Genomic DNA, 24,726 nt, shown 5'->3' with positions numbered 1-24,726 from the left:
TTTACTTTCTGAGTCTTTTCATTTCAAAAGATGTAGAGAAACGCACCAAAGTTGTAATAATTTCTCTGATAGGTCTTTTATGCATTACAGAAATTACCCTTTCAGATTATTCCCACTTTATTCCTCATAGCTAAACCAGCTGAGCTCCCGCAATATTTATAGCTGAGCCTGGTCTTCTCATGGTGCAGCTCCTACCTGTCTTACGTGGTGAATTTTGTTATCAGGAGTGTTAGTGGGCTTTTAACAATCACGGTTGCTTCTGTGTTCTTTTTATTAATTGGAGTAAGTCAAGGTACAGAATAATTTTTCCAGCGTGGAAATATCCCATATCTGTGACTATTGAACTAGTTTGCAAATACATGGTATTCTTAGATTAAAAAACAAAACAAAACAAAAACACACCACTTATTTACTTTTCCTTTGATACTGTTGATGGGACAGTAATTGGTCACTTTTTTTGTGATTTTACATCTTCTGCAGGCACATTTGTGCTATTATGTAGCACAGCTGAGTCTAGGACAGGTTTGATGTTCTGCCAGTTTGAACACATCTCATACCTAGAACTTTCTTCAGTGGAAATCACTTTAATCCTTAACATTTTAGTCTGCTGTTGTGAGTAAATATCACAGCAGTGATATCATTTTATAAATAAGTTTTCTTATGTACGTTATTGAATTTTGGTTATACAACAAAAAACAGTTGAGCACATTAATGTCTGGTCCCCAATCAAAAAAGTGTGTTCTCAAAGCAAATTCCAATACAATCCTCAGTGTGGAAAAAATTAAATTCCGTTTTTATTGCCAAACACTTGAGATTGTTTTGGACAAAGTACCACACAGTCCATTTTTAATGACAGAAATAGAGATCGTCACAAAAAGGTAAATGTTTCTATTGTTAGTGGAAAAAAAAATAATGGATTTCCTTAAAATAAAGGATCTGCAAAGCTGTGATGCCCCTTTACAAAACTTTGTGGGATCTGACTAAGTCATTTGTTAATAAAGCCCTAATGATCTAAGCTGGACACTCGGACTTCATTTATTATTTAGTAGACCATTCTGGTTTTAAATCCCTGTAAAATCTATACACTAAAAATCTTTTCATGACAACAGGACTTCAGGAAAGGAAAAAAAAAACTTCAAGGGGGTGATTTATATGTGACAACAGAAGATCTGCTGGAAACCTTTTGCAAATGCTGTTTTGTCTAGGAAAGTATATGCAATACTAATCTGTGAGTGACTTAAAAGCTTGTGGGAAGAACAAACAGTTGGTGTTTTTCCCAGACTCAGTTGTAAAACCCACCTAGAGATTTCTCATACTGTGAAAAACACTCCTACTTCAGCTTGATTTACTTCAAGTAAGTTGACCCATTTGAAAGATTTCACATATTGTGCTTTGTAGTTTGGGATGAACGAGTGCAACCCGGAGGAGGACTGAGGAAAACGATCTGTAATTTTGGAAAGTCTGTACAACTTGGGGCAAATTTGTGGCTTTAAGGTACCATTTAGGGAGCTCCAGTGTCGGATCTCTGGCAAGTCTTGCACTTTGAAGAGTCCAGCAAAGTAGTTTCTGGAATTCTGCAAAGCCTGGAAGAATTCAGCCCGGTATCTAGCACAGCCGTACAACTGTGCTTGTTACAAAGATGTTACATCCGTAAGGCGGTCATGCCATGAGCGGCACATAGTAAATTAAGTGGAAGGTTTCCCAGATTTTCAAGAAGTCACTTTGTAGTGCTCTGAAGTATTTAAAGGCATGTCTGTTTGCTTGCCAGCTCATAAACGCTTGTCATTCATGTCCTTAACAAGGCCAGCAGGTCAGAGCTGCCTGGATTGTATTTTTAAGACGATTAGACAGGCATGCTGAGATTTGTCCATTTGATGTAATTTATATCAAGCTGACGCTTGTTTCCAGCATAGACCCCCTGGATGGAGAAGCTTCTTGGATTATGTTCAAAAGACCTCACAGAATATCTCATATCTTCACTATTTATTCGGTGTCAAATCAACTGTCTTTTCCATGCTGATCCCCTAAAGGGGAGAACTCGACATGCTAGAGAAGGTTAGTTTTTATCTCAGTTGTACATAGATCATTTTTCCACCCACCTGTCCCCAGTGGCTTTTCAAGAAAATTTCTCACTCTTAACCACTGCAGTGGCATGAAAATGAAGAGCAGAGATGCTGGCTGTGCTGCTGTATGGATGGCTCTGACAGCATCAGCAAATCTGTCACCCTGTTACTGAACGGGTTATTTAAAACAGGAATTTCAGTTCATAGCAGTGTCCTTTCCCCACCAGGCAATGAAGTCAAGACAAATTCTCTGGTGAAACAGAATTTCCTGACAACGGTTGGCAGAAAAAACAAATGGGTGACCAGATATCCCCCCCCTTTTAGAAGCTACCTCGGTAGTGCCTGAGCACAAAAATATTTGCAGGCATTTTTTTGTTCACTTGCATGAATATTGGTTACAGTGCCCAAATGCTTGAGTCAAGTCTTCCTCCAGCAACTGCTGCTAGCAGCTCTAGTAGCCTGCTGCTTTCTCAGAGGACTTCAAGCAGTCCCTGCCTATGCTTTTGAGAAGCCCATTTTCCACCTCTGCTGATGCCTGTGGCTAACTTACTGATCAGGTGTGGAAGCTGATCCCAACATTGTGGCTCACTGAATAATGTCTCTGCTGAGCTATCCACTGTGTGCACTTGAAGTTCTTTGAAATTAGCATCATGATGAGGAGATGGCAAAACAGAGTGAAGGTCATGTATGTGTTCACATGAGAACACGTGAGAAGTGCGACTTCACCACCGTGCATACAAACAGCCTACAAAGCTGTTTTTGTAACACTGATCGCATTCTACTGTGAGTTAAAAATGCAATTTTCACCATCATTTTAGTCCTGTAATAAAGGAATATTGCAGTTCTGTTATGAATGCTGAGCTCTTAAACACAAGATGTAGTGATTTTTCCTCTGTAACACCAATTCTAGCACGATGCTAACTGATATTAAAGAAGGTTGATTTTCAGAATTGGCATTTTTTAAAAGTAAAGTATTTCCCCAGCAGATACCATACTTTTCAAATGACTCATATGTTTGAAAGGGGTTTAATTATTGGGGAAAAATCTTACAGGTAATCAGTTTTACTTCGTGTGCATAACTATGTTACCCCCAAAAAGTTGTTATTTCTAGGCATTGTGTGACAGAAAACAAATAGCTATTGTTTTGCAGTGTTCAGCAGACTGTGGCAAAGGGATCCAGAAAAGAACAGTGACGTGCACAAATTCTCAAGGAAAGTGTGATGCAGCCACCAGGCCAAGAGACGAGGAGGAGTGTGAGGATCACACAGGCTGTTACGAATGGAAAACAGGCGATTGGTCTAAGGTAACAGTGAACACGACGTGGTATTTTCTTTCAAAATGCAAAGTGTTGTGCTTCTGTGTGCAGTCTGTTTTGCAATTCAAATATTTGAAAGGGAAGGGTTTTACTCACTTTGATTAGTTTTTTTCTGGGCTTTAAACTTTCCCTTTCTGCCATTTGTGACCCAAACACTGCAATGCGTGCTTGTGGAAATTACCCAGCAAGTTGTAGCTAAGTGTATTACAAACAGCATAGAAATCAGTATTAACTGACAGTTTAACCATCCCAAGGCTAAACCCACACAGCCTGCCCATAAAAAAGGAAGATAATCACCACAGGCCAAAACTCATCCATCAACTGAGTTCTTAGTGTTGAAAGGCTCCTTTACAAGCGATGCTGAAACCACTTTCCGTATTTCAAAAAACAAACTCTGAAGCGAGCTGGCTAACAGGTTGAGTGCTACGAGAAGGAGTTCATTAGCAGTATCTTCCAGGACTGCAGGGAGCAAAGGAGGTATCCCGTGCTCAGCTTGGGCAAGCTAAAAACAAAAGAGCAGAAGTTTGAGTTCCTTCAGTATATATATGTGTTAAGTATTTGCACTTTGAATGAGAAACCTAGTCCCTGAGAAAAGGAGAAATCTCAGGAGAGGTTGTGGTGAGAGTGTTGTCTCCCTCAAAGCATCAATACACAGCTGAGAAGAGTTGAGCCTTAGTTTTCTTACCCCACAGGTGATAAATCTGAGGATCTGGGTCTGGGAGAACTGTTGTTAAACTGAATACTACTGTGGGGAAATGTGAGGAAGCCTCAGCAGACTCGCACAGAGACAAAGGCTGATAGAGAGCACTCACAGCTGAAGTCTGTTTGCCCTCCTTGTGCCGGTCCTGCATGCAGAGTCTGATGGTATATACCATTTTATTACCACAGATGCAAAACCAGACCTGTGCAGCTGAATCTTGTGCTATTCTGAGACCTACACAGCACAGGCCAGGCCCAGACTTATTCCAACTGCCTGAAATGAAAGTAGGCCATCGATTTGAAGGCAGAGCCAAAACCATCAGTCCCTTCCTCGGGGCTGGATTTCACCTTCACTTAGGCCTGTCTGAACTTAGTTTCGCCAGTGACATCAGTGGAATTAATTCCTGCATGCAGTGGATTAAAGCAGAGCAGAGTCTGCTCTGTATTTGCATTCTAATCTTAAAGTAACAGGTAGTTTTACTGGGACAGGAGCAGTGTAAGAAACTGACCCTCTGCCAGCGTTGTTCATAAAGCATCCTTTACATTACTGACTCATGTCTGCATAAAGAAATGAAAGTTCCCAGGAATATTATATTCCAGCTTGGTTTTATCTTATCTTTGTAACTGTACTGTTCTTTAAACAGAAAGCCTACTTTGTGTTTTGGAATGTACGGCATGCACAGAAACCACTGGGATACAGTAGTTGCATTTTGCAGTCCAAAAACCCAAGCACCAGCAAGCAAAATCCAGTGAAGCAGAGGCCCATGATGGGCAAATTGGCTTATCTGCAATTGCATTTTTTTTGCATTAAGATAGGGAGTTTTGAATATTTGTAGATACAGCATGTCATAGACGCACGAATTGAATGGTATCAGTGCTGGAGAATGCATTAAGAACCTGCCACATACGAAAGATCTGCATTTATGCTGAGCCAGGAATTTGTATCACAGAATGTTTGGAGTATTGAACATTATTTTATTTATAACCTGGCATGCAGAATCCACGCAAGCGAGCCAAGACAAACAGTTCCTGTATGTTAACAGGTGAAATAACATTATTTATTTATTTGTGGAATTTTAAAAGTTTTTGGCAGGAAAATTGACCCGGATTCTCTTTATAGGGAGGAATATGAAATAGCTGTGTGTTCACTGATTACATGGGTTGAAAGTTCGGTATTGTGCGAGTGGTTCCCATCTGATAAAGAAGTTGGCTCACTGCTGGAAAGGCTGCAATCATACATTGGTCACAGTAAATAGTGGTGATGATGGATTTTATGTCTGCATACGAGCAGTGCAGGATCAGTGCAAAATCACTTGTTATTTGCAGTTCTTAACTCAGGATCAGGATCTTCTCTGTGCAGAAGGGCAAAAAAAGCTTCTGCACTGTTTATGTGGCCTGTTTCCACCCGCAGCTCATGCCAACTCTCTTCTTTGCAGGAATTTCACCTTGTGGAAGTCCAGTAGATGTTTTTGGACTTAGATTTGGTTTATAACGAACATTACAAATTCTAGACATCCTGGTTAATTTTGACTGAAGACATTCACACAATTAGTTTCTTACTCTGAATAAAGAGGTAAAGAAAAAACATCTTAAGACTGGTAGAAAAGGGTGTGGGTAGATACAGTGCTTCTAAAAATGTTTATTGCCCCAGAAACCTAGATAGCTGAAATATTTGATGTGGAGCACCAGGTAGGATTTTCATTATCCGGATCCAGAAGCTTTAATGCAGGGCTAAGGCCTAGGGGGAGAACCTTTACAGCTATTAGCAATTCCTTCTTGGGGTTGTCTGGCTTAAACACTTCATCCATTAAGGAGAAATAAAACAGTCTCTGGCAGTTAGATTACAGTGAATTCTTTAAAATTCTCAGAACAAGCAGCTACTTTTTGCAATTAGTGCATTGTGCATTTGCTCCTTATTGTTAAGAAACATCAGGGAAGCAAGATTTAATGATCGGTAGTAATTATCACAGATTAAAATAAGGCTTCGATGCGTTTTGTGCTAACAGTTTGCATGGTGACTTGGCCTCCAGTCCTTAACTTCACCAAACCAAGATCATTTGAAGACATCAGAAAATCATATAAGAAGGAGGCAAAACCTCATTAAAAATTCAAGTCCAGATACAGCTTATCAGTAGAACGGGCTCTCTGTTAGTAATGGCTCTCTGTTAGTAATGACTCTGTAGCCATTGCCTGTCCACACTCTGAAGATGAGAATTTTTGTTCTATTTGTCTCAAGATTGTCTGTGAATGGTCCTTACTGTGTTCTGTAACTGTGGAAAGGATTTGGAGCAGAGCAGATTTAGGAAGCAGTCTGGGTTGTGATATATGTGTATTCCCAATGCGTTTGCAGCTTATTTCAAGTGTGCCACGAGGAGCCAATATATTTAGTTCCCTTTGCAAACACATACGGCCAGGTAGATAAAATTATTTTAAATGTCCTTGAAGTTACCTTTGTTAGTTCAAAACCTGAGATTTACAAATTGCCCACTCTAATTCAGAAGACAGAATATTGGTCTGTTACTAGTGACCGTGATAACCTGTTACCAGCTAGTGCTGTTAAACTTTCTATTTCTTTGCACTACTGCAACTTCTCTCTTAAATCTCTTATCTTAAAAGGATATACTTAATGTTATTAGCATTTAGCACAAATGCAGCATTAGGATGACAACATAACTAAAATGTTCCTGGTCTGGGAGTCTTCACGCCTAGTAGAAAGGCAGATTGCACAGTGGGAGACCCACTGAAGGTATTAACCTGAAATTATTTTTTTACTGTTGCTTGGGTTCTTCAGAATTGCCGTTCATTATATCATCCTTTATATATGATGCAATATACAAAGGGGAGTCCAAGGCATCTCCCGTTCAGTCTTTTCTTCCAAAAGGAAATTCCACATCCAGTTTGTATTCAGTTAAAGAAATAAACACCGCATACACTTTCTGCTTTGCAATAGTTCTTCCGTGTTTGAAATCCGAGCTGTTAAATGTTCTAGCACTGGAAACATTTTTACATTTTTGCTGTAATTGTGCTAGTCCAAAGAACAAACATAGGTTGCTCACTTTCTCAACACTTGCTTCAGAGTCCCAGGCTGCTGAAGATACGCCTCTTGATGCGTTAGCAAGACAGTAGGTCATTCCTTCACAAGGAATTGATTTTGCTGACAAACTTTGTGTCGAGTATTCCATTCCTGTACAGAATGCAGGCAGCTAGTGAGCAGAACATGTCTGCGTGCATGTGGCTCGCCGGAAAGCTTAGCAGGATGCACAGTCTGAGTCTGAACTGCTCGCGTGCTGTAGGCTACACCTGAAGGGATCAGGACTGACTGCACTGAAGTCTGCCGTGCCTCCTGGAGCTGAAAACACGTGTCCCAAATGATGTGGGAGCACATTACTGGCTTGCTGCAGGGAGCTGCCTGCTAGATGTACTGGCTAGCTGTGGTAGTGACAGGGAACAATTGTGCTTGAGGATGAGCAGCACTGGGGACTGCTTTGTAGCTACCCGGGCTTCCCCGTTCTGTCCTTAATGCTCTCCCCTTCTGCTCTAGTTATAGTGAAGCAGGGAAATCACTCAGCTGCACTCATACAGGCCAAGGCTGTACTTCTTCAGTTCCTTTTCTCCAGTTGGCTTATGGACTCTGCTAGGATATAACCAAAGAGGCAACATTATGTATCAGGAGCAATTCTCCAGAAGACTTTTACGGATTTTTCTTCATTTCCAGTTTTACTTCGTTGTTTCATTCAACACGCTCTACTTCTGTCTTGTGACTGAAGTATTGTATTTCACACCAAGGGCACAAAATGCTTCAGGGTTTCCCATGTCACTTTTGGCTATTCTCTTTTTAAGTGGCGTTATATCAAGGAAGGAAAAATTACAAGCAAGATGCTCTGACTCCATCATTAGTGCTGATTTTTACAAGGGTGCTTTTCCAGTTTTGTGGATAGAAGTTTAAACATGCAAATTCTGTCCCTCAGGCAACAATTTGGCCCATTAACCTATTGTATTACATAGCCCAATGAAAAGGTTTTTAGAAGACGAAAGACACATAGAAACCTTGTCATATATTGGCTCTACCATATTTTTTCTTCACTGTTGGAGTAGATGCTCTGTAACTACTAAAGCCTATGTTGATCTCGGAGAACCCAACATGAGTCCAGTGTAACCGTCCTTCATTCTTCCCTCCAGTCCATTGTCCACAAGCCAAAGGTCTCACTCAGCAACATGGGTCAGATGTCATTCTGCCCTACGTTAGTATAAATGCAGATTCATTCAGCCACCTGAGTTACTGCAGGTTTTTGCCAGTGCTGTTCGGACCAGAATCTGGCCTGCTGGACTGGGCAAGATCCTTGGGTCTTGTGTAGGAACCATCACAGATTCATGTTTTTTGGTGAAAACAGAAATAAATATATGATGTCTCAAACTGAGCTTCCTTGAGCAAAGGAAAGAAGCGGAGGACAAAGCTTTTTCTACCACTTCACATTTTTTATAACCACCTGGTACAACTTTTCACTGAATTCAGAGATTGTACACTCCAGAATCTGCAAAGCTTTAGGAATGATCAGCTTGGCAAAGTGTGATGTTAAACAATATTCTTGTTGCCAAATCGTGTCAATAATGATAAAACACACCTGAAAAATTCCCTATAGCCACCTGCCCTCCCTGCACATCACTAGTTGCCAATTTCTTTACGGTGTTTTGTTGAGCCTGTGAAATACTGGCTGGGGGTTCTCATCCCAGGAGAATATTAACAATAGGGATAAAAAAAAAAAAAAGTAATTTCCTATAAGAAAAATACTGGTTTTGTGCCAGACATTGAGGTGTTTCGTACTGAGGATCAGCAGTCATTCATCACGGTGGGTGGTAACAAGGCTTTTGTAATTGCAAATTAATTGTTTTGGCAGGAAGGCAGGAGGTTGCGCTCTCAGAGAGATAAAACCCCAAACCTTACAGCACACAGAGAAGCCTGCTTTTTTCAAAATACTCTACAATCTTCCAGTGCCAGGAAGGCATGTTTTCCAAGCTCCAAATGTTTGGGAACATCAACAAAAATCCTCTATATGCCTCACTTTTAACGTTTAACTCACATTACATGATAAGAAGAGCAAATCAAGGACAGCTGTGGTTGGAGAGGTGTATTCAAAACTGTTGCAAACATAGCAGCAAACTGTCCTTTGTTCTAACACTCATTACAAATTCATGGCTTGACCCGCCATCTGTTTATGATAAACCATGGACAACTTGTTAATTCTTCATAAAGGTCATCTCCTTCCACCTTGGAGAAAATAACTTTTCTTGTTGCATTGAGAGAAAACTCTGCAGGAGGGATGGTGGCTTCAAACTGCAGTCGCACGCTGCAGCTTACAGACCTTTTCCTGCCTCTTCCTTGCGTTGGCTTAGCAAACAGCTTTCTGATTTATGGCTGCTGATGTGCATTCAGCACCACAGCTAGAAACTGATGTTGGAAAATTATCCACAGGTCCAACTGGTGCAAATCAGTTTTCTCCAGGGAGTGACACAGATGATATGAGAGGAGAGGACCCAGCAGGCTTCTGTATTTTAACTTTCCACATCTGTGGTTGTAGGCATGGCCAGGAGCCAGATCATCAGTGTGTCCTCAACCTACCTACTGCCCCAGTGGACAACTCTACGTTGCACTGCTCGTTCTTGTCCCTTGAGTTGTTTTTTTCCTCTGGCCAGCAATCACTGATGTGCAAATCACAGCCTCTTTTACCACCTGTACTGCTTTATTGTGGACAAACTAAGAAATAGTTTTCATACCTGCAGTGCAAATACACACTGGAGGAAAGAAACGACAGCTAAAACAAGTTCAGCTTACCTGCAGGCCTCTGGATGGCCATGGGACCATCGCTTAATGCATTTACACCTCTAAGTCCTAGTCCATATCAGCACTAAAACAAGTTTGAAGCTCTCTCTAAACCTTGTGGTAACTGTCAGCCCTGGTTAATGCCTGGTTAATACAGACACAAGCCTAGGCATGGAAAGTGAAGGGAGAACCAAGCCTTGATCGTGCCTTTGAGGCCACGGCTGTTTCTTGTTTGCACAACAGTTGGCACAGCTCATCGCTGCTGGAGTTTCTGGGAACATCCATTGCAGAAATCATTTTGATGGTTCCTTAGGAAAGGGGAGCGCTGCAAAAAGGCCGTATTCATCAGTGTTTTGTTTGAAGTGGAGCACATTCTGTTACACTGTTATTGTCTCATGTTCCAATACAGCCTCCAGTGATCCTATTAATTGGAAGAATAACTTTCCCTTTTTGATATTTTTTATTTAAAAGCCTCATTCATTAAGTGCATTTTTTTGATGGAGAATTAAAGCCTCCCACCAAGATCAGTGGATTTGAAATGGAATGCCATCGCGACTATTTCACTCCTTTTCATGTGAAAAAGAAGAAAGCACGCAGGACAAGCCTGTTCAAATATTGGCATTCATTTTCTCTGAATTACTCTGAGATGTTACAGTGTTTAGGATGACGTCTTTAAAAAGATGAAAAGTGGGTAATTCACTATTTAATGTTTGTACTACTCAACTGGAGAGGCTTTTGTCCTTTGAATCCTTACAACCACAGTATGTATCACTAGTAGGGACCGCTGCAATTTTGCAGCCTTTCCAAAAGCCTGGTGAGATTTATAATGACCACTGAGGCATTAAGGTGACAACTTGCAAAAATATCTTTAAAGAGCAATTATTACCAACCTGCTGGTGATCCCTGGGTTGACTTTGCAAAGTGATGAAACGCAGCATTCATCGTCTGTTTCAGAGCTGAGTAGCTCCCTGTCCAGAGAACACTCAGGCAGAACTGATATGATGGAGATGAACAGCCTCTTGCTGAAATAAAATAATCCCAATGGGGTCTTTAATTACTTTTTTTTTAAATAAATTTCATTCAGGTACCATTGATCATTAAGTGATGAGTAACTAAAATGTGTTCAGTGGAGCCCCAGTTCCCAAGACACTCTTTCAGAATTCCATCTGTGACAGCAGTCAGTGTGGGACTGTAGGTCATGCAGCCCATAAAAACATGGTTCAGCATTGGCGTGAGTACATACGTTGTAGAAGTAGTGTAAATCCTTCAGCAGTCAGCCTGAGTTGAATTCTGTGATTCCACGGTTACATAGTTATAGTTTTCCATTACTATCTAGCTTGAAGTTAGCTTAATTATTTTTTTTACATAAGTTGTTTATCAGCATCATTTTCACAAAGTTTTATGGATGGAGTAAGCTACAGAGGATTTCTGCTCGTACCTGCCATGGATCAAAACACTGCACACAAGCTACAATTTGGCACCCTGTAGGCAATACTCTATCATTTCATATCTCTGCTGTTATTACTCGCACTCATTCTTGAAATCCAGTTTTTAGGTAGTCCTTTGTGGAGCCAGGAGTTGGCCGCAATGATCCTTGTGGGTCCCTTCCAACTCTGGATAAACTGTGATTCTGTGACGTGAATTCTGTCCGATTGCTGTGATGGATTAAATGCCATTTCCTCATTAGCATCCACCTGGGCTGCGTTGCACAAGTACTTAGGGGCACTGTCAATACCCAGAATATTCATGCATTCAGCTCTTAATCTCTGAACTCTCTGTGCACAATGGAACTTTTCAGAATAGCAAAGTCAAGCTTAATTAAGCAGTGAGACATGCTGGTCAGGTCTTGTTCCTTAGGGTCATGCAGTTTGAAAGCACAGCTGTAGGCAGTTTGCAAAGATTGCTTCTCTCTTCTCCTTCTAAGATACTGTCACATCAGCCATGAGCATTTTCTGCTATAATTTATTGTTTCTTCCCATTCTGAGTCAGAAGGGTATGCATTTTTTCTTGGTTAAGTTAAACAAATCAGTCATTTCACAAAAGTTTCCAAATGAAAGATTGTTGTAAGCAAGACCAGATATGTTCTCTTTACAGATCTGGGGTTTAAAAAGAAGAAAAAAAAAAAAAAAAAGGAAAGGAAAGAAAAGAATAGGGAAGCTTGAAAAACAGCTTACAGTTTGCTTTGGGCTAATTAGATGTTATCAGCAAAAAGACAGAAATCTTTTTCTTTAGCGTGATGCCATAGTGAAAGCTGAACTGGTGTTTATGAAAGTGTATTGCACGCTGCTTTTCGGCTAAAACTCCAGAGTTTAAATTAGTGATACTCATAAAAAGCCTGATGGTAAGGTGTGTAGAGCACTGACTCTCAGAGCGCACACATGTATGCCATTAAAGTCTCAGGAACAGAGAAATTCCAGGACGTTTGTCATTCATCTCAGATGCTGGGTTAGAATGTTATTAATAGGAACTTGTCTTGCTTTCTTTCTGACTTTCATAGAGGCAAGAAATAAAGACCCCCAGGGGAAAAACTCTGCCCTATCCTAACGCCTTGAAATACTTGAACTCTGAAGTCAGTAAAGCATGACTGTATCTCCGAATATTGAAGCTTTAGCCATAGTGTTATCCTTGGCTTCAGCAACCTTCAGCAAATTGGGGACAAACTAGTATCTGTAAACTTCAGATGCCTGCAGACTGATGAATAGAGAAAAAAAATCTTGCCTTCAGCTCAGTTATGACTGTTATCTTGAGCTATCTCTCCCCACAACAGATCAGCCTTATATTGTAGTGCATTCAGGATTGGCTGAAGGGATGCTCTGACCTTCTGCTGGAAGAAGCAAGTCGCTTACAGAAGAGAGAAACATCTCTTAGAGGTTACAGGAGTGAGAGTTTTAAAGGTAACTTGTGGCCTGAGTGCATCCCTGTCAGGTCAGCAGCCCTCAGCTAAGGCACAAGCAATGCTTCGTTATTCCATTCAGTCCCAAACACATCACAGCCTGTCCTCTGCCATGGTAAATCTACTTTTTTCTGTCCCCATTGAGCTTCAACACGGGGATTGTTTGGACTGTTCCCTCTTACACATTCCTGCAGCTGCCCAAAGGCAGGCCTGCCCTGGCTTAATTCATTCTTACTCCTCTCTCTGTCTCCAGGTATCTTTTGTACATCAGGAGTTGATGAACTCCCTGACAGATCTCAGCACTTACTGTAAATTCATTCTGTTTTAATACCTATTATTCTCCTGAGGCATTTGCTTTCAAAGCAATTAGACATCTGTCCTCACCTTTGGTAGATTTCGGGTTTTCATACCAGTATCCTAAGGTGGAAATAGCATTCCAGCTGAAAAATCATAGCTTGGTCTTAAGGTTGGAGTTTTTCTGTGAATAAATCTTCTTTAAGCTGATGAATGCAGCTGCTGCCTTGATAATTTGTGAGTTTATTTCCTTCTGGATATCCCCACTGGCTTGCATGTTACTGCCAAGGAATGTGAATGGAGGCATTTTTGTATTCCTTTTGCCTTCTCAAGTAGTGCTTAAACTGGGAGTTAAAAGGGCTCATTAGGTTCATTTTTCGTAACTGGTCATTAACCCCCTCTTTCTTACAGCGTTGAACAAGCCTTTGATTTTTGCTTGTGGGTCGATTTCTCGTTTACAGTGGCTCTATTGTCAGCTCAGTGTGTTGTGGCTAAACTATGTGAATTTTGCATATGCATTTTTCTGATAGCGATATTGCTGGCAATGCCTGGTGGACGGGAAGAAAACGCTTCTTTGTTTGACACCAGTGTCGCTGTTCAACCATTTCCTCGAGTCCCTGGTTTTCCAGGGCAGGCAAGATGCTTGCAGATTTTCTCTCAGCGCTTGCCCAGCAGCCCAGGAGGCAGGCAGAGACCCACGCCACGCTGCACGTGGTTCCAGACCTGATCACAGGTCACCTCCCTCCATTGCGGCATCAAAACGTGTGCGTATTTTGTGAGCGACATCAATGCTTATAAAAGCTTTTCTGATTTTCAGAACATTTTTGTTAATAGCAGTATAACAACCCAAGTCAGTGTCCACCAACAGCATTTTAAACACGACTGGGGCAGTTTCACCGTGAAGCACTGGAGCCTCCCAGCCTCCTGCAGAGTGGAACTGAACCGGCTGAGGATGGATGAGGTGCTGGGCTGCAGGGGTGCTTTCAGTACCAGCCCACATTCTCCCACAAGTGATGTGCTCTTGCTGGCAGCTGCTGACCGCCTCAAAGTTACCCTGTTTGCAGAAAGGCTGCAGCAGCTTTCCCGACTCAAGCTCCTTATGCCAGTGTCCAAGCTTGAGGGTCCTGTGTCAGAGGGCACAGAGTGAATCCAACCCTGAAAATTTTTCCATGGATGTACTTAATTGTTCCATAAATATTTGGGAAAAGAGAGACCGAAGGGATGCATTTAGCTGTCCAGAGTAGGAGGAAAGGTATTTATGGGAATTTGCTGTTCAGTTGGAGTTTGATTTTTATGCCTCTTTTAATGATGTCCTCTCTTCATCGTGCAGCATGAGTAACAATTCCCCCTTTGTATGTATTTTGTATCTATTCCTATTTCCTATTGAAATTCCTAGGAAAGAGACTATCCAAGTACAGAGTTGAAAATTTCATCTTAAAATAAGCCAGATGTCCAACCTTCCTTTAGCTGCCAAGCCCAAAAGAGTTCAAGAAAGATGTTAAAATCCGTCTTCCTGGCTGTGAAAAACTAATTGCATAGCATAGGTGATGATCCCAGTCTCCCAGGAGAAGGAATAAAACTGCTTCGGGCAAAAACTCTGCTGTTATTTGTCTAAGGATTGGAGTTGGCAGTGTCTGTGGAAAAAGTTTCAGTGCTTGCCCTCCTTGCTGGTTAACAAATGCAGAGACAGGAACACAGTCAAAGGTAGGTGAGCATTTGTATATCAGTATCTGAAAACTTTATTCACCTTATGAGAAAAATGTTTCTTTCTCTCCCTTTTTTTCTTTTTTTTTTTTTTCTTTGGTGGGGGGTTAGAGCATTTGTAAACACAGGGAGCACCTAAAAGCCAGAGACAAGGTCTCAGACTCGCTATATTACTGTGAGGGAGCCCCATGGTTATTTTATGCCTATGTGATAAGAGCTATTCTGTATGTAAAATGGATGTGCAATTCACTCCCCTTGCAAAAAGTTTTGTGAGAAGACCAGTAAAGCACTCTGGAGACTACAAGTGCCGTTGTAATCCTGAGGATAAGAGGTGGAGTTTGACCAGTGAGATGGAAGGGACTAATAGTTGCATTTAATCAGGATAAAAATTATTAATTTTAAACCTAAAAGTAGTGGCTGTGACTGTCTTCCAGACTGGTAGAAATCACTGAGGATGCACAGTGCTGGGGAACAGCACCCCACGACTAATGCAATGCCTCTATCTCGTCCCAGAAGCACACGTTATGAAGGGGGTTACATACGGGACTTCAATGACTGCAGTTTGGAATATCTCACAGTAGGGCATACAAGGGAAGGGCTCATTCCTCATCGTCCTAAACACCGTAACAATTGCTGAGGTATGAGTAGGCAGTCACCAAATTGTCGTGTAAATTCAACATCTGAACATATAAGCCCAAAAAAATCTGCTGTAAACTCATGTGTTGACACTAAACTTCAAATAAGAAGTATGTGAAGGGAAAAAAAAAAAAGCAACAACCATTTATTAAATAAAAAAAGAAGTTTGAAAACACATATAAACTTTTAATTTAGCATGACTGCTACCTTCAGAATACAATAGTAAGGTCTTGGAGGGGAAGGATAGCTGGAAACGGAGGTAAGTTGTGCACCAGAGTGGCGTAGTGGCAAAGTCCAGAAGGGATCTGAGCCAGAGTTTGTTCAGAATGGAGACGTTCAGTCCTGGAGAAATGGCATTTGAGGACAGAACAGGAACGAAGAGCAGGTGGACACATTTTCTCTCGAGAAAAGCAAATAAAAATTTGGTGAGTAAAGCAAATACAGGAAAACTGTTTAATAAATGGTCATCAATGTGAGTGATCAAAGATGAAAATTAGGTGGAGTCTGTCTTACTTTTGTCAATGGACTTCACTGATCCTACAGTACCTCCTACCCAGAAATTAATCATATCAATGTATTTCTGCACTGAGCTGTCTGAAGCAGGACTCCACTGGCTCTATTTTGCCATTCTGTTCATCTGAGCCCGTTTTGCGTCAGGCCTTGCAGTGGTGCACGCAGGAAGGAGAAGCTCCCTGTGCTCCAGCCCAGAACAAAGCCATGCCTCTTGTATCAGATGGTCTTTGAGAAGCAGCAGGGATTTCTTGTGATACTTGTAGAAGAAAGGGATAGGTGGGAGAGGTGCAGGACTACAGGCATCCATGTGTTCTTCTGTCCCTGGGTGTTAGTCTTAAAATCATCCACACTGCGTACGCATCGTTCATACTTGAACTTCAGTCCAGCCCCGATGTTGCTTTTCTTTTGAACCTCTTAGATATCCACCATGTCATTTTTAAAAAACACTGCTTGGAGGTGATGGCATTTACTGCACTGACCTTGTTCAGAAACAGCAGAGGACAGAAAACATGATCATTCTGACACCATCCTAATTAGATTTCCTGACTTTTCCCCTACCTCCTCTTCCCCATCATTTGCTTGTGTGTGGCTCTAGCAGAAATAGGAATCTTACCAAAGTCCTGCAACCCATTGTTTCTTTATTTTAAATACAAGGTTCTTTTATTAACTCCAGCTGGTGCACCTCACTGTGTTCACTGCGTTTGTTTTATTAAAATTGAACTGCGTGCAAGTAGGACATTGTAAATCACAAGTGACTGGGCCAGAGGAAGAGGGAGGGAGAGGTAGGGACTCCAATTGTATGACAACAAAGAGAGCATATAAACAGCCTGGGCCTCTTGACTAATAGAAGCCAAAACTCATGGAGTACAACTTGCAATTGCTCCCAGGAGGACAGGCAAGTGCCAGACGGTTAGCGGGGATGGATGAGTGAGTACTTGAATACCTGATGTGTTCTCCCGTGTACTGGAACGGAGCTTCTCTAGAGGGCTGGGCATGCTGTAGGAGCTGCCTGCCTCTGCTGTAATCCTTGGTTTTATCCCATATCAGTACCTGGCAGTGGTCGTCTTGTCTGGGGAAGAAGCCTTGTTAAACTGTCCAAGTCCTGGGGAAGGTTTTTAAACCAAGGCAACCAGCTCCATTGGGTCCCTCGTGGAGAGGGAGATGGAAGCTGCTTGAGTAGTATTAGGCAGGAGACATTTTCCAGCTCTGTGTCTTTGTGGCTAGTAGAGGGAATTGCTTTTCTGCCTTCTTGAGCCTCATGTATCCGGAGGGACAGTCAGTGTCAGTGGACTCATGGTGAAATGAGTCCAGACAGAAAGACAACAGCTCCCTTAGCTGTTCTTCTGCACGCAGCACTCCTGGAGCTGCAAAATCATCCTGGACAAATGCAGCAGCTGTATGAAGAGTCCCTGGCTGACGGGTTCACTCTGTGTTGAGTCCTCAGCACCGTACTTAGCTGCCAGCCCGCTGCACACTCCAGTTCTGGCACTTATTTTTATGGTGTACACGTATATGTGATTTTGAAGCTACTCTGCTTCGGCCGTGTCTCAGTCCCTTCTCTCCTCCAGTGCTCCTCCACCTGTGGGAAGGGCCTCCAGTCGCGTGTGGTGCAGTGCATGCACAAAGTCACCGGGCGCCACGGCAGCGAGTGTCCCGTCCTGTCCAAGCCAGCGGCCTACAGGCAGTGCCACCAGGAGGTCTGCAATGAGAAGATCAATGTCAACACAATTACCTCGCCCAGACTCGGTGAGTGAGGGGTGTTGGGGTGAAGGACCAGACAAAAAGCTCAGGGTCCCACCATGCCTGGTGTTAAAAATAGTAATAAAAAGGAAAAATGGGGCTTCAGAGGATTACCTGGGGCCAGAATTTTGGAGAGGGCCACCCAGCCAGACCCTCGACTAGTGTGGCTAGGTCCCCTCTTACCCATTAATTAATTAATGCCTCTCTCAGGCTTTGCCCAAGCTGCAGAGCTCAGCAGTGGCTAGACCCGAGGGACCAGCAGGAGCAGACAAGCAGGGGCATTGATCGATCAGAGAGCTGAGGGAGGTGGCAGCCTTACCTTTCTCAGTCCCAGACTGCTCTCCCCCTGCTTGCTCTGGGGTGGACGTGAAGTGTGGTGCGTTACTCAGCTGTGCCCCAAGGAAAGTACGTGACCTGGACCAGCAGAGCATGGCTGGCTTTGTTGTTTTTTTTCCCCTTTTCATTTGTTGCCACAAGAATGTGGCTTGATGAATTAATTTACCCTGGGAGGCATGAAAGCATCCAGCCTCCTTCTGTGAACTCCGATTTTCTGCCACTGTTCTTCCCCTCAGCCTGCCCACATCCCCTGTGTACCTGGCCGAGCTGAGTGTGCGGTGACAGGCCCTCTGTTCCCAGGAACACCTCAACTCTGTGTTTAAGGAACAGCTCCAGTTAAGAATGCTTCTGTTAATACAGAATAGGGGGAATCCATAATTTCCCATGTCATACTTGTGTAGTTTATAAGGGGATATTTTTTTTCCTCAGATTTCAGCCGTTCAGCCACAGCTCCAAGAACCGATTTGATTTCTTTACATTTCACACATCATCACCAGTAAAATGAAGCTAAACTAAGCCATCAGTTTCTCTGACACAGCCTCATCCACGCTTCCCTTTGCTTTCAGGACAAGAAGCTGGGTTGTAAACAACACTGCTAAGGTCTCACCAGACAGAGCAGCTTCCACTCCACAGCCTCTTGTGGCCTGAGAAGCCTCTAGCACACATGACAAGGCAAAGTTGCAAAGTAATAGAGAACCATTTCTAATCACACTTTCTGAGGTTAAATAATACTTAAACTAGGACTGGACTTGAGGCATCTGAACTGAAATTTGTTTTCCAACAGTTTAACATCTGTTTTTTTAGAGAGTATGGGAAATTTTATTCTTGCAAATGCAGTCATACTGAGGCGCTTTTAAGCTCTTCTGTTTAAAAACATCTGAGAGTACTTCCCAGATATTTTAGCACTGTGAGCATAGTGGAGGGAAAACATTGCATTTGAGAAATAAGCCACTGATGAGACAAGAAATCCATCCTAATTCACATTTTAGGACAAAGCAATAAAAAGCTCACGTGTTTAGAAGACTGAGGAGGCTCAAGTCCCTGCTGAAAGTAATCTGCAAGTAGTTTGGGATGCTTTTGTTTCTAAACCAGGCTTGGAATCACCAGGGCCAGAAACAATGATATTTGATATTAGCAGAAAGATATATCATTGAACGTTTTACTCTTCCTATATACAAGCAGGTTCCATTGCATTATTTTTAATTTCTGGGTTTTGCCATAGAAACCTCACAGAAAAAATTATCTAGAAAAAATGCAGTAGACTACAAAACTTAGGCTGCCTTGTCCCCACTCCAGAATGTTTTTCATCCCGGGTAACATTGTCAGAAATATCTAAGACTGGAGTTCACCTCGCCTGGCTTTCATTTCTCGTGTCCAGTGTCCCTCAGTGAAGACACATTTAGAGGGGATTTATTCTGCCCCCATGGCACCTGAACCATGTTGCTTCTAAGGCATGCTTCTGTCTTCAAAACCTATAAGGGATCTTGGACCTCTAACATATTGGAGTCCTACCTTATTTGTGGCTCAGTGCCCTTCTATTATGTAAAGATTCTTACAGTGTATCTCAGACATTCTTGCGAGATGTCTTAGTCAGCTACATCATGTTTCTGAAAACTGCCTGGCTGGAACCATAGCTAACTGAGGGGAAGGATCTAATGCCCTCAAAGATCCCCTTCGCTGCTGGCAGACTTAGAAGTAGCCCTATCCTCTCTGCATTTAAGAGAGTCCATTTTTTTTCTCACCATTTTAAAAAAATTGTTTGCATGTTTCTTTTTTCTCAGAAGTACAACTTCATTACGTCAGATCCTATTGAACTTTTAGTACTTGTCCAGTTAAAAGACGCTTCAGTGATACGCATTCCTACCAGATCTACTGTCGTGGGTTTCTGGTGCTTGGCACTGAGACTCACAGCTAAATGCAGGATAATAATGGCCTTTCCTGGTTTCATCTGGCAGAGATGAGGAATGGGGGACTTGAGATGCTGCAGGGTCAGCACCTTTGGATGTTCTCTAATTAGTCCCTTTTTCCCAACCTCAAAGGCAACAAGATTTATTTAGAAGATTTTCCAATTATCACTGCATTCATAAGACTGCTACATGCAGTTTATAAATCAAGTAGTATTAACTTGACTGCATTCACTGTATTTATGCACTTTTATCACATGCAGTTTTTACTCTTGTCGCTTACTTATAAAACCACTTGTGACACTTTAATGATAGTGACAACAGATTCAGCAATGGTGTCTTCAGACTACTTTCCCCCTGCGCAAACATTCTGTCAATCTGAGTGGGTTTCTGACATCCAGCCTCCCTCCCAGTAGCTAATTGTTGGCCGTCTGTATTTTATTACACTAAGAATTACTACTTTTCCCTCCTGTCAATTTATCTTTATATCCATCAAACGAGGTTTGCTTTTGCTCCTCTGCAAAAACTTCAGTGTTGCAACAAGCACTTCTGAGAGCTCTCTATCCATTGCCTGCGATCTCAGTAGAAAGAACATTATCCAGTCTCCAGTGTTGACAGATTGAGATTTCTTCTTTCGTATGCAGGGATTTTGATCACCCCTGCAATGCCACTGTCTAGCTAATCTGCTAGTTTTGCCTTTCTTTTCTTGTCCAAAGCTGCTCTCACGTACAAGTGCACAGGCGACCAGTGGACAGTGTACTGCAGGGTGATCCGGGAGAAGAACCTGTGCCAAGACATGCGGTGGTATCAACGCTGTTGCCAGACTTGCAGAGACTTTTATGCAAACAAGATGCAGCAGAAGAGTTAATGAACCTGTGCTACTTCTTAGGGTATTACAGCTATTTGTATGTAAGTCACGGACTAGTAGGTCTGAGTACTGGAACTTCATGAGTTTGCTACAATGTGGTGGATTCCAAAGCATACCTAATAAGACTTGAAACTAATTCTACAGACTGGATACCAAAGTAATCCACTCATCCACCTTAAAAAATTAAAAATAAACATAAAAAGCACACACAAAAGCAAACCAAACCAAACCAAAAGCAGAAAAGAGTCATCTCAAGGAGCCAATCATTTTATCATATCTTGACATCTTTACCTTTTTCATTAATGCTTTTTACTTTAATATATTAAATCACCAGCCACTGGATGGCTTGCTACCATTAAAGAAAAGGACAAGAGTTGCAAGGTTGACTAAGGTTATGGGTGCCTCCATGGAGGAAGGCCTCTGGCAAAACAAATCAGCAAAGTTAGAGACATTACTTACTCTTTTAATCTTGGCTTTCAACTGATGTTTTTAATTCCCAACAGTTATCCCACTGTGGAGGGGACTTGGAGGGACACACATAAATGAAATGCTTAATTTAAAGAGGGGATTTGCTGTAAAAAGCTTGTGAAAACTGATAGCAGAAGATGGACATCTCTGAAATTCCCACAGAAAGCTCAGTACAATTATATCCAACATTCCAAGTCATATTTTTTAGAGCAACTAAGGACTGCTCTTCTTTCCAATTCTAAAAAACAATCCTCCCTCTTTTCCCCAAAGTAATATAGTTTCTTTTTTGAAGCCTAATTTATGAGCTTAATGAAATGGAAGCTTATTAACAGCAGTAGGTAGTACTTTTTACACAAGAACCATACACAGCAAGGTGGAAAAAGCCAGAAATCGTTTCATCCAGCAGAGCTTAGTGGGGGATCGCTTGGTCTAATCTCTCTCCAGTTTTTAGAAAGCAATCAGATAATGAGACAATTTTTTTTGTTGTTTGATTGATTGTTTTGTGTTGATGTTGTTGTTGTTTTTTTTGTTGTTTGTTTGTTTGTTTTAAGAGGACCGTGAAACTGGATAGCATTGATACAGAAACAGGCCTTGGAACAACCTTTGAAGGATGGACTGGAGAGCAGAACAGGTGTTTCCTGTCTCTTAGCTCTTTTATACAGCTGAGATTACATAGCATTTTGAGTCAAAAGTGCTATAAGCGATATAAGACATTCAAGATGAAACCTTGAGCTTGTTGAAGCCCTAAGGCCAAGGCTTCTATTGCCTTTAGTAAGGGTTAGGATTTTGCTCACTGTATTTTAATGCTTTCTGCCTTAATTTTGTGGTGCTGTCAGGTTTGGTGCTATTGGATTGGTGCTATCAGAGCACTTAGAAAGTGCTGCATATATGATATTCTCTTCCATGTGTCTGCACTTTAAACCAAACTCCTCTCTGGTATGCGAGACTTGAAACGGGAGCTCTACCCAGGGCAGAGTTTGTCCCCTCTGTTAGTCCTCCAGATCGATGTCTCTCTATCACATCTCACTCCAGCACGTATCATTTCCCTTGCCAGGCTCTAAGGCCAGTTGTGCAGTGGTTAAGTTACAGCTCGCTCTTCACAATACAAACAGAGCCCTTTGGATGAATTGCAGCTTTGTACTCGCTCTAGAACTGCGTGTTACTGTTTTATTCCTCGGAGATGAGTGCAGAACTAAGCCCAGCTATTACCCCAGCCCCTGGGCCGCTCGGAATTGCAGCTCACACCTGTCCTCAAGTTGTCTTTGTTGCTGTTGTCTCCTTTCAATGCAAGGAGGGATAAAGACTCTTAGTACCTAACGTATCTTTCGAGCAACTTTTTCTTCCTTATTTCAATATGCAGAATCTCACTGGAATAACTCGTTAGCATTTTATCAACAGCTAAATTTTTCGAGCACGGGGAACTAATACTCATCAACAGACTAATCCTGCGTGGGCTTCACATTCGCATCTGTGCTTCTGAGTGCAATTGAGCATGTGTGCAAACAAGGGTTTGCCTGTATGCACAAAGCCACGTTTGCACACAATTTTCTCCCAAGTGCCTGTCACAAACAGATCTGCTTTCCTGTTCCCCAGATGATTTTCTCTATTAGGGAAATGATTCTAACTTGTTTTTGTTAATACTGGACGTTCTTTTGGCATCTGATTGTCAGGATCAGACCTCCTTCTGTTCTTCCCACCTTGTAGCCCAAGTGCAGAGGTTGTGTAACTACTTAGCAAGCAAGCAATGGAAAATGTTGTGAGAGGGGCGACATGCAAGGTTTTTGCAATACCACAACGGTGTCAGGTTAGGCAAATGAATAGGTAGAGGTACTGGTAATGAGAAAATTCCAAGAGAGCAGACAAAGCCCAGAAAACTTAATTTATATTGATATTTTATAGCAGTAGCTTCCCCTCTTGCCTGCTGTCATATGCTGCGGTAACACAGGGGTGGTGACTGTCCTTCGTGCCTCCCCGTCACCACAGGCACCTCGCAGCATCGTGGCTGAGCTGGCTCTCCCTACAGCCTTCATTTGCTTTGGAGTTTTTCCTTTAATAGGCAACATTTGCCTGTGAATTGGCCTGACCTGTTGAAATGCCACCCCCTCGCTGATCTTTTTTTGGCATTGCTAACATTTACGTTGGCCTGTTGAAGGATTTGCCACCGGGCTTCTCTGTTTTCTTGGAAAAATAGTTTGTGCATTTGTTATTAATGGGAATCAAAGTTGTTTGAATCGGTTTTTAAATATCAGGGGTTATTTTTCCTTCTGGTGCTGATCTGTCACCCTGTCTAGGCAGTGGGTGAGCTCCTAGAAAGGTGCATAGATGAGGAAGGATTTTAATTAATTTTTTCTGCAAATAATTCATGGTGGCTACTTAGACTGGAGGCCTGTCCCGGTACACTTGGTCCTGGACTTCGAAGGACATTTGGTCCCGAGTTCTGGGTCCTACCTAAGGAAACATGAATTTAGAAGGAATTCTTCTGAATATCTGAGCACTGAAAACCACCTCACTTGCTCTCACAGTCCACAGGTTAGTGTGCATCAACCTTTTTTTAGTAATAAGAAACCAACTTTGATTACAAACTGATGGCACAACACAGCTCCATTTTATTACATTCTCTTGCTTTATCTGGTGACAACCCTCCCATTTTATAATAACCAGAAGAACAAAGAAAAAAAGTGTTCAATTCTGTTGGATACTCATGCCCTTCTGTTTTGTATCATTTTATAGGAGCTTTACTATGAATTTACAGCTATGCTCTGCCCTCAGTTACTCCATCCTGGTGAAAGGAAAGCTGTTTGTTTCGGTGTATCTATGCCAATACATTCTTTTTTAGTTGTTGTTCGTAAAAGATTGACACTCTTTAGATTACAGCGGTGGTATTTCCATATTGTAAACAATACTCTGTACTGTTACTAAAGTACTGTACATTTCTAGTTGCACAATTGTGTTATTGAGTGTAGATTCTCACTATCTCATGTATGGTGCTAATTTTGTTGGTGGAGAAGAATCTTAGCAGTCGATTATTGCTTGATATTTTATTATAATACAGGGATATATCCTCCATGGCAATAATATCATTTAAGTTTTTCATTACAGAGTGAAATGTATATATTTTTCCATTAGTTAATTTGCATATGTACTGTATCCATGGTAATTTTCTTCTTGGTGCTGGTTATAAATAGAAAAGATAAAAACAGTCAAACTGAATGGAACCAGTTGTAAATGAAAACCTAAAAAAAAAAAGAAAAGAAAAAGAAAAGAGGATCATTCCATTTTGAAAAAGAGAAATGAGTATGTTGAATAATAAATTTATTTTTTCCATAACAACTTTAATAAGGTTTCCGAACTTAAAAAAAAAAAAAAAAAAAAAGCAAATCAAACAGCTAACGTGAAAATTAAGAGCAGGGAGTGAAGCTGTAAGCAGTACATCATGCATCTGTCTAATACTGGACTGAGACTGGGAAAATTGGTT

The 24,726-nt window shown here is 41.7% G+C and overlaps 1 protein-coding gene across 1 annotated transcript in view; it reads left to right on the top strand.

Annotated features, from left to right (window-relative positions):
- The window catches only part of ADAMTS17 (ADAM metallopeptidase with thrombospondin type 1 motif 17), a 172,061-nt gene extending 147,564 nt beyond the window's left edge, over positions 1-24,497 (top strand). The window contains exons 21-23 of the mRNA XM_032194627.1: positions 3,214-3,366; positions 17,504-17,681; positions 20,632-24,497. Coding sequence (XP_032050518.1) covers positions 3,214-3,366; positions 17,504-17,681; positions 20,632-20,783 — 483 coding nt within the window. The 3' untranslated portion in view covers positions 20,784-24,497. The remainder of the gene's footprint in view (positions 1-3,213; positions 3,367-17,503; positions 17,682-20,631) is intronic.
- Positions 24,498-24,726: the final 229 nt, after the last annotated feature.

Source organism: Aythya fuligula, chromosome 11 (genome assembly GCF_009819795.1).
Source record: "Aythya fuligula isolate bAytFul2 chromosome 11, bAytFul2.pri, whole genome shotgun sequence".
Taxonomy (NCBI): Eukaryota; Metazoa; Chordata; class Aves; order Anseriformes; family Anatidae; genus Aythya; species Aythya fuligula.
Note: the sequence above shows the minus strand (reverse complement) of the source record. Positions and strands in the feature narration are given on the sequence as shown.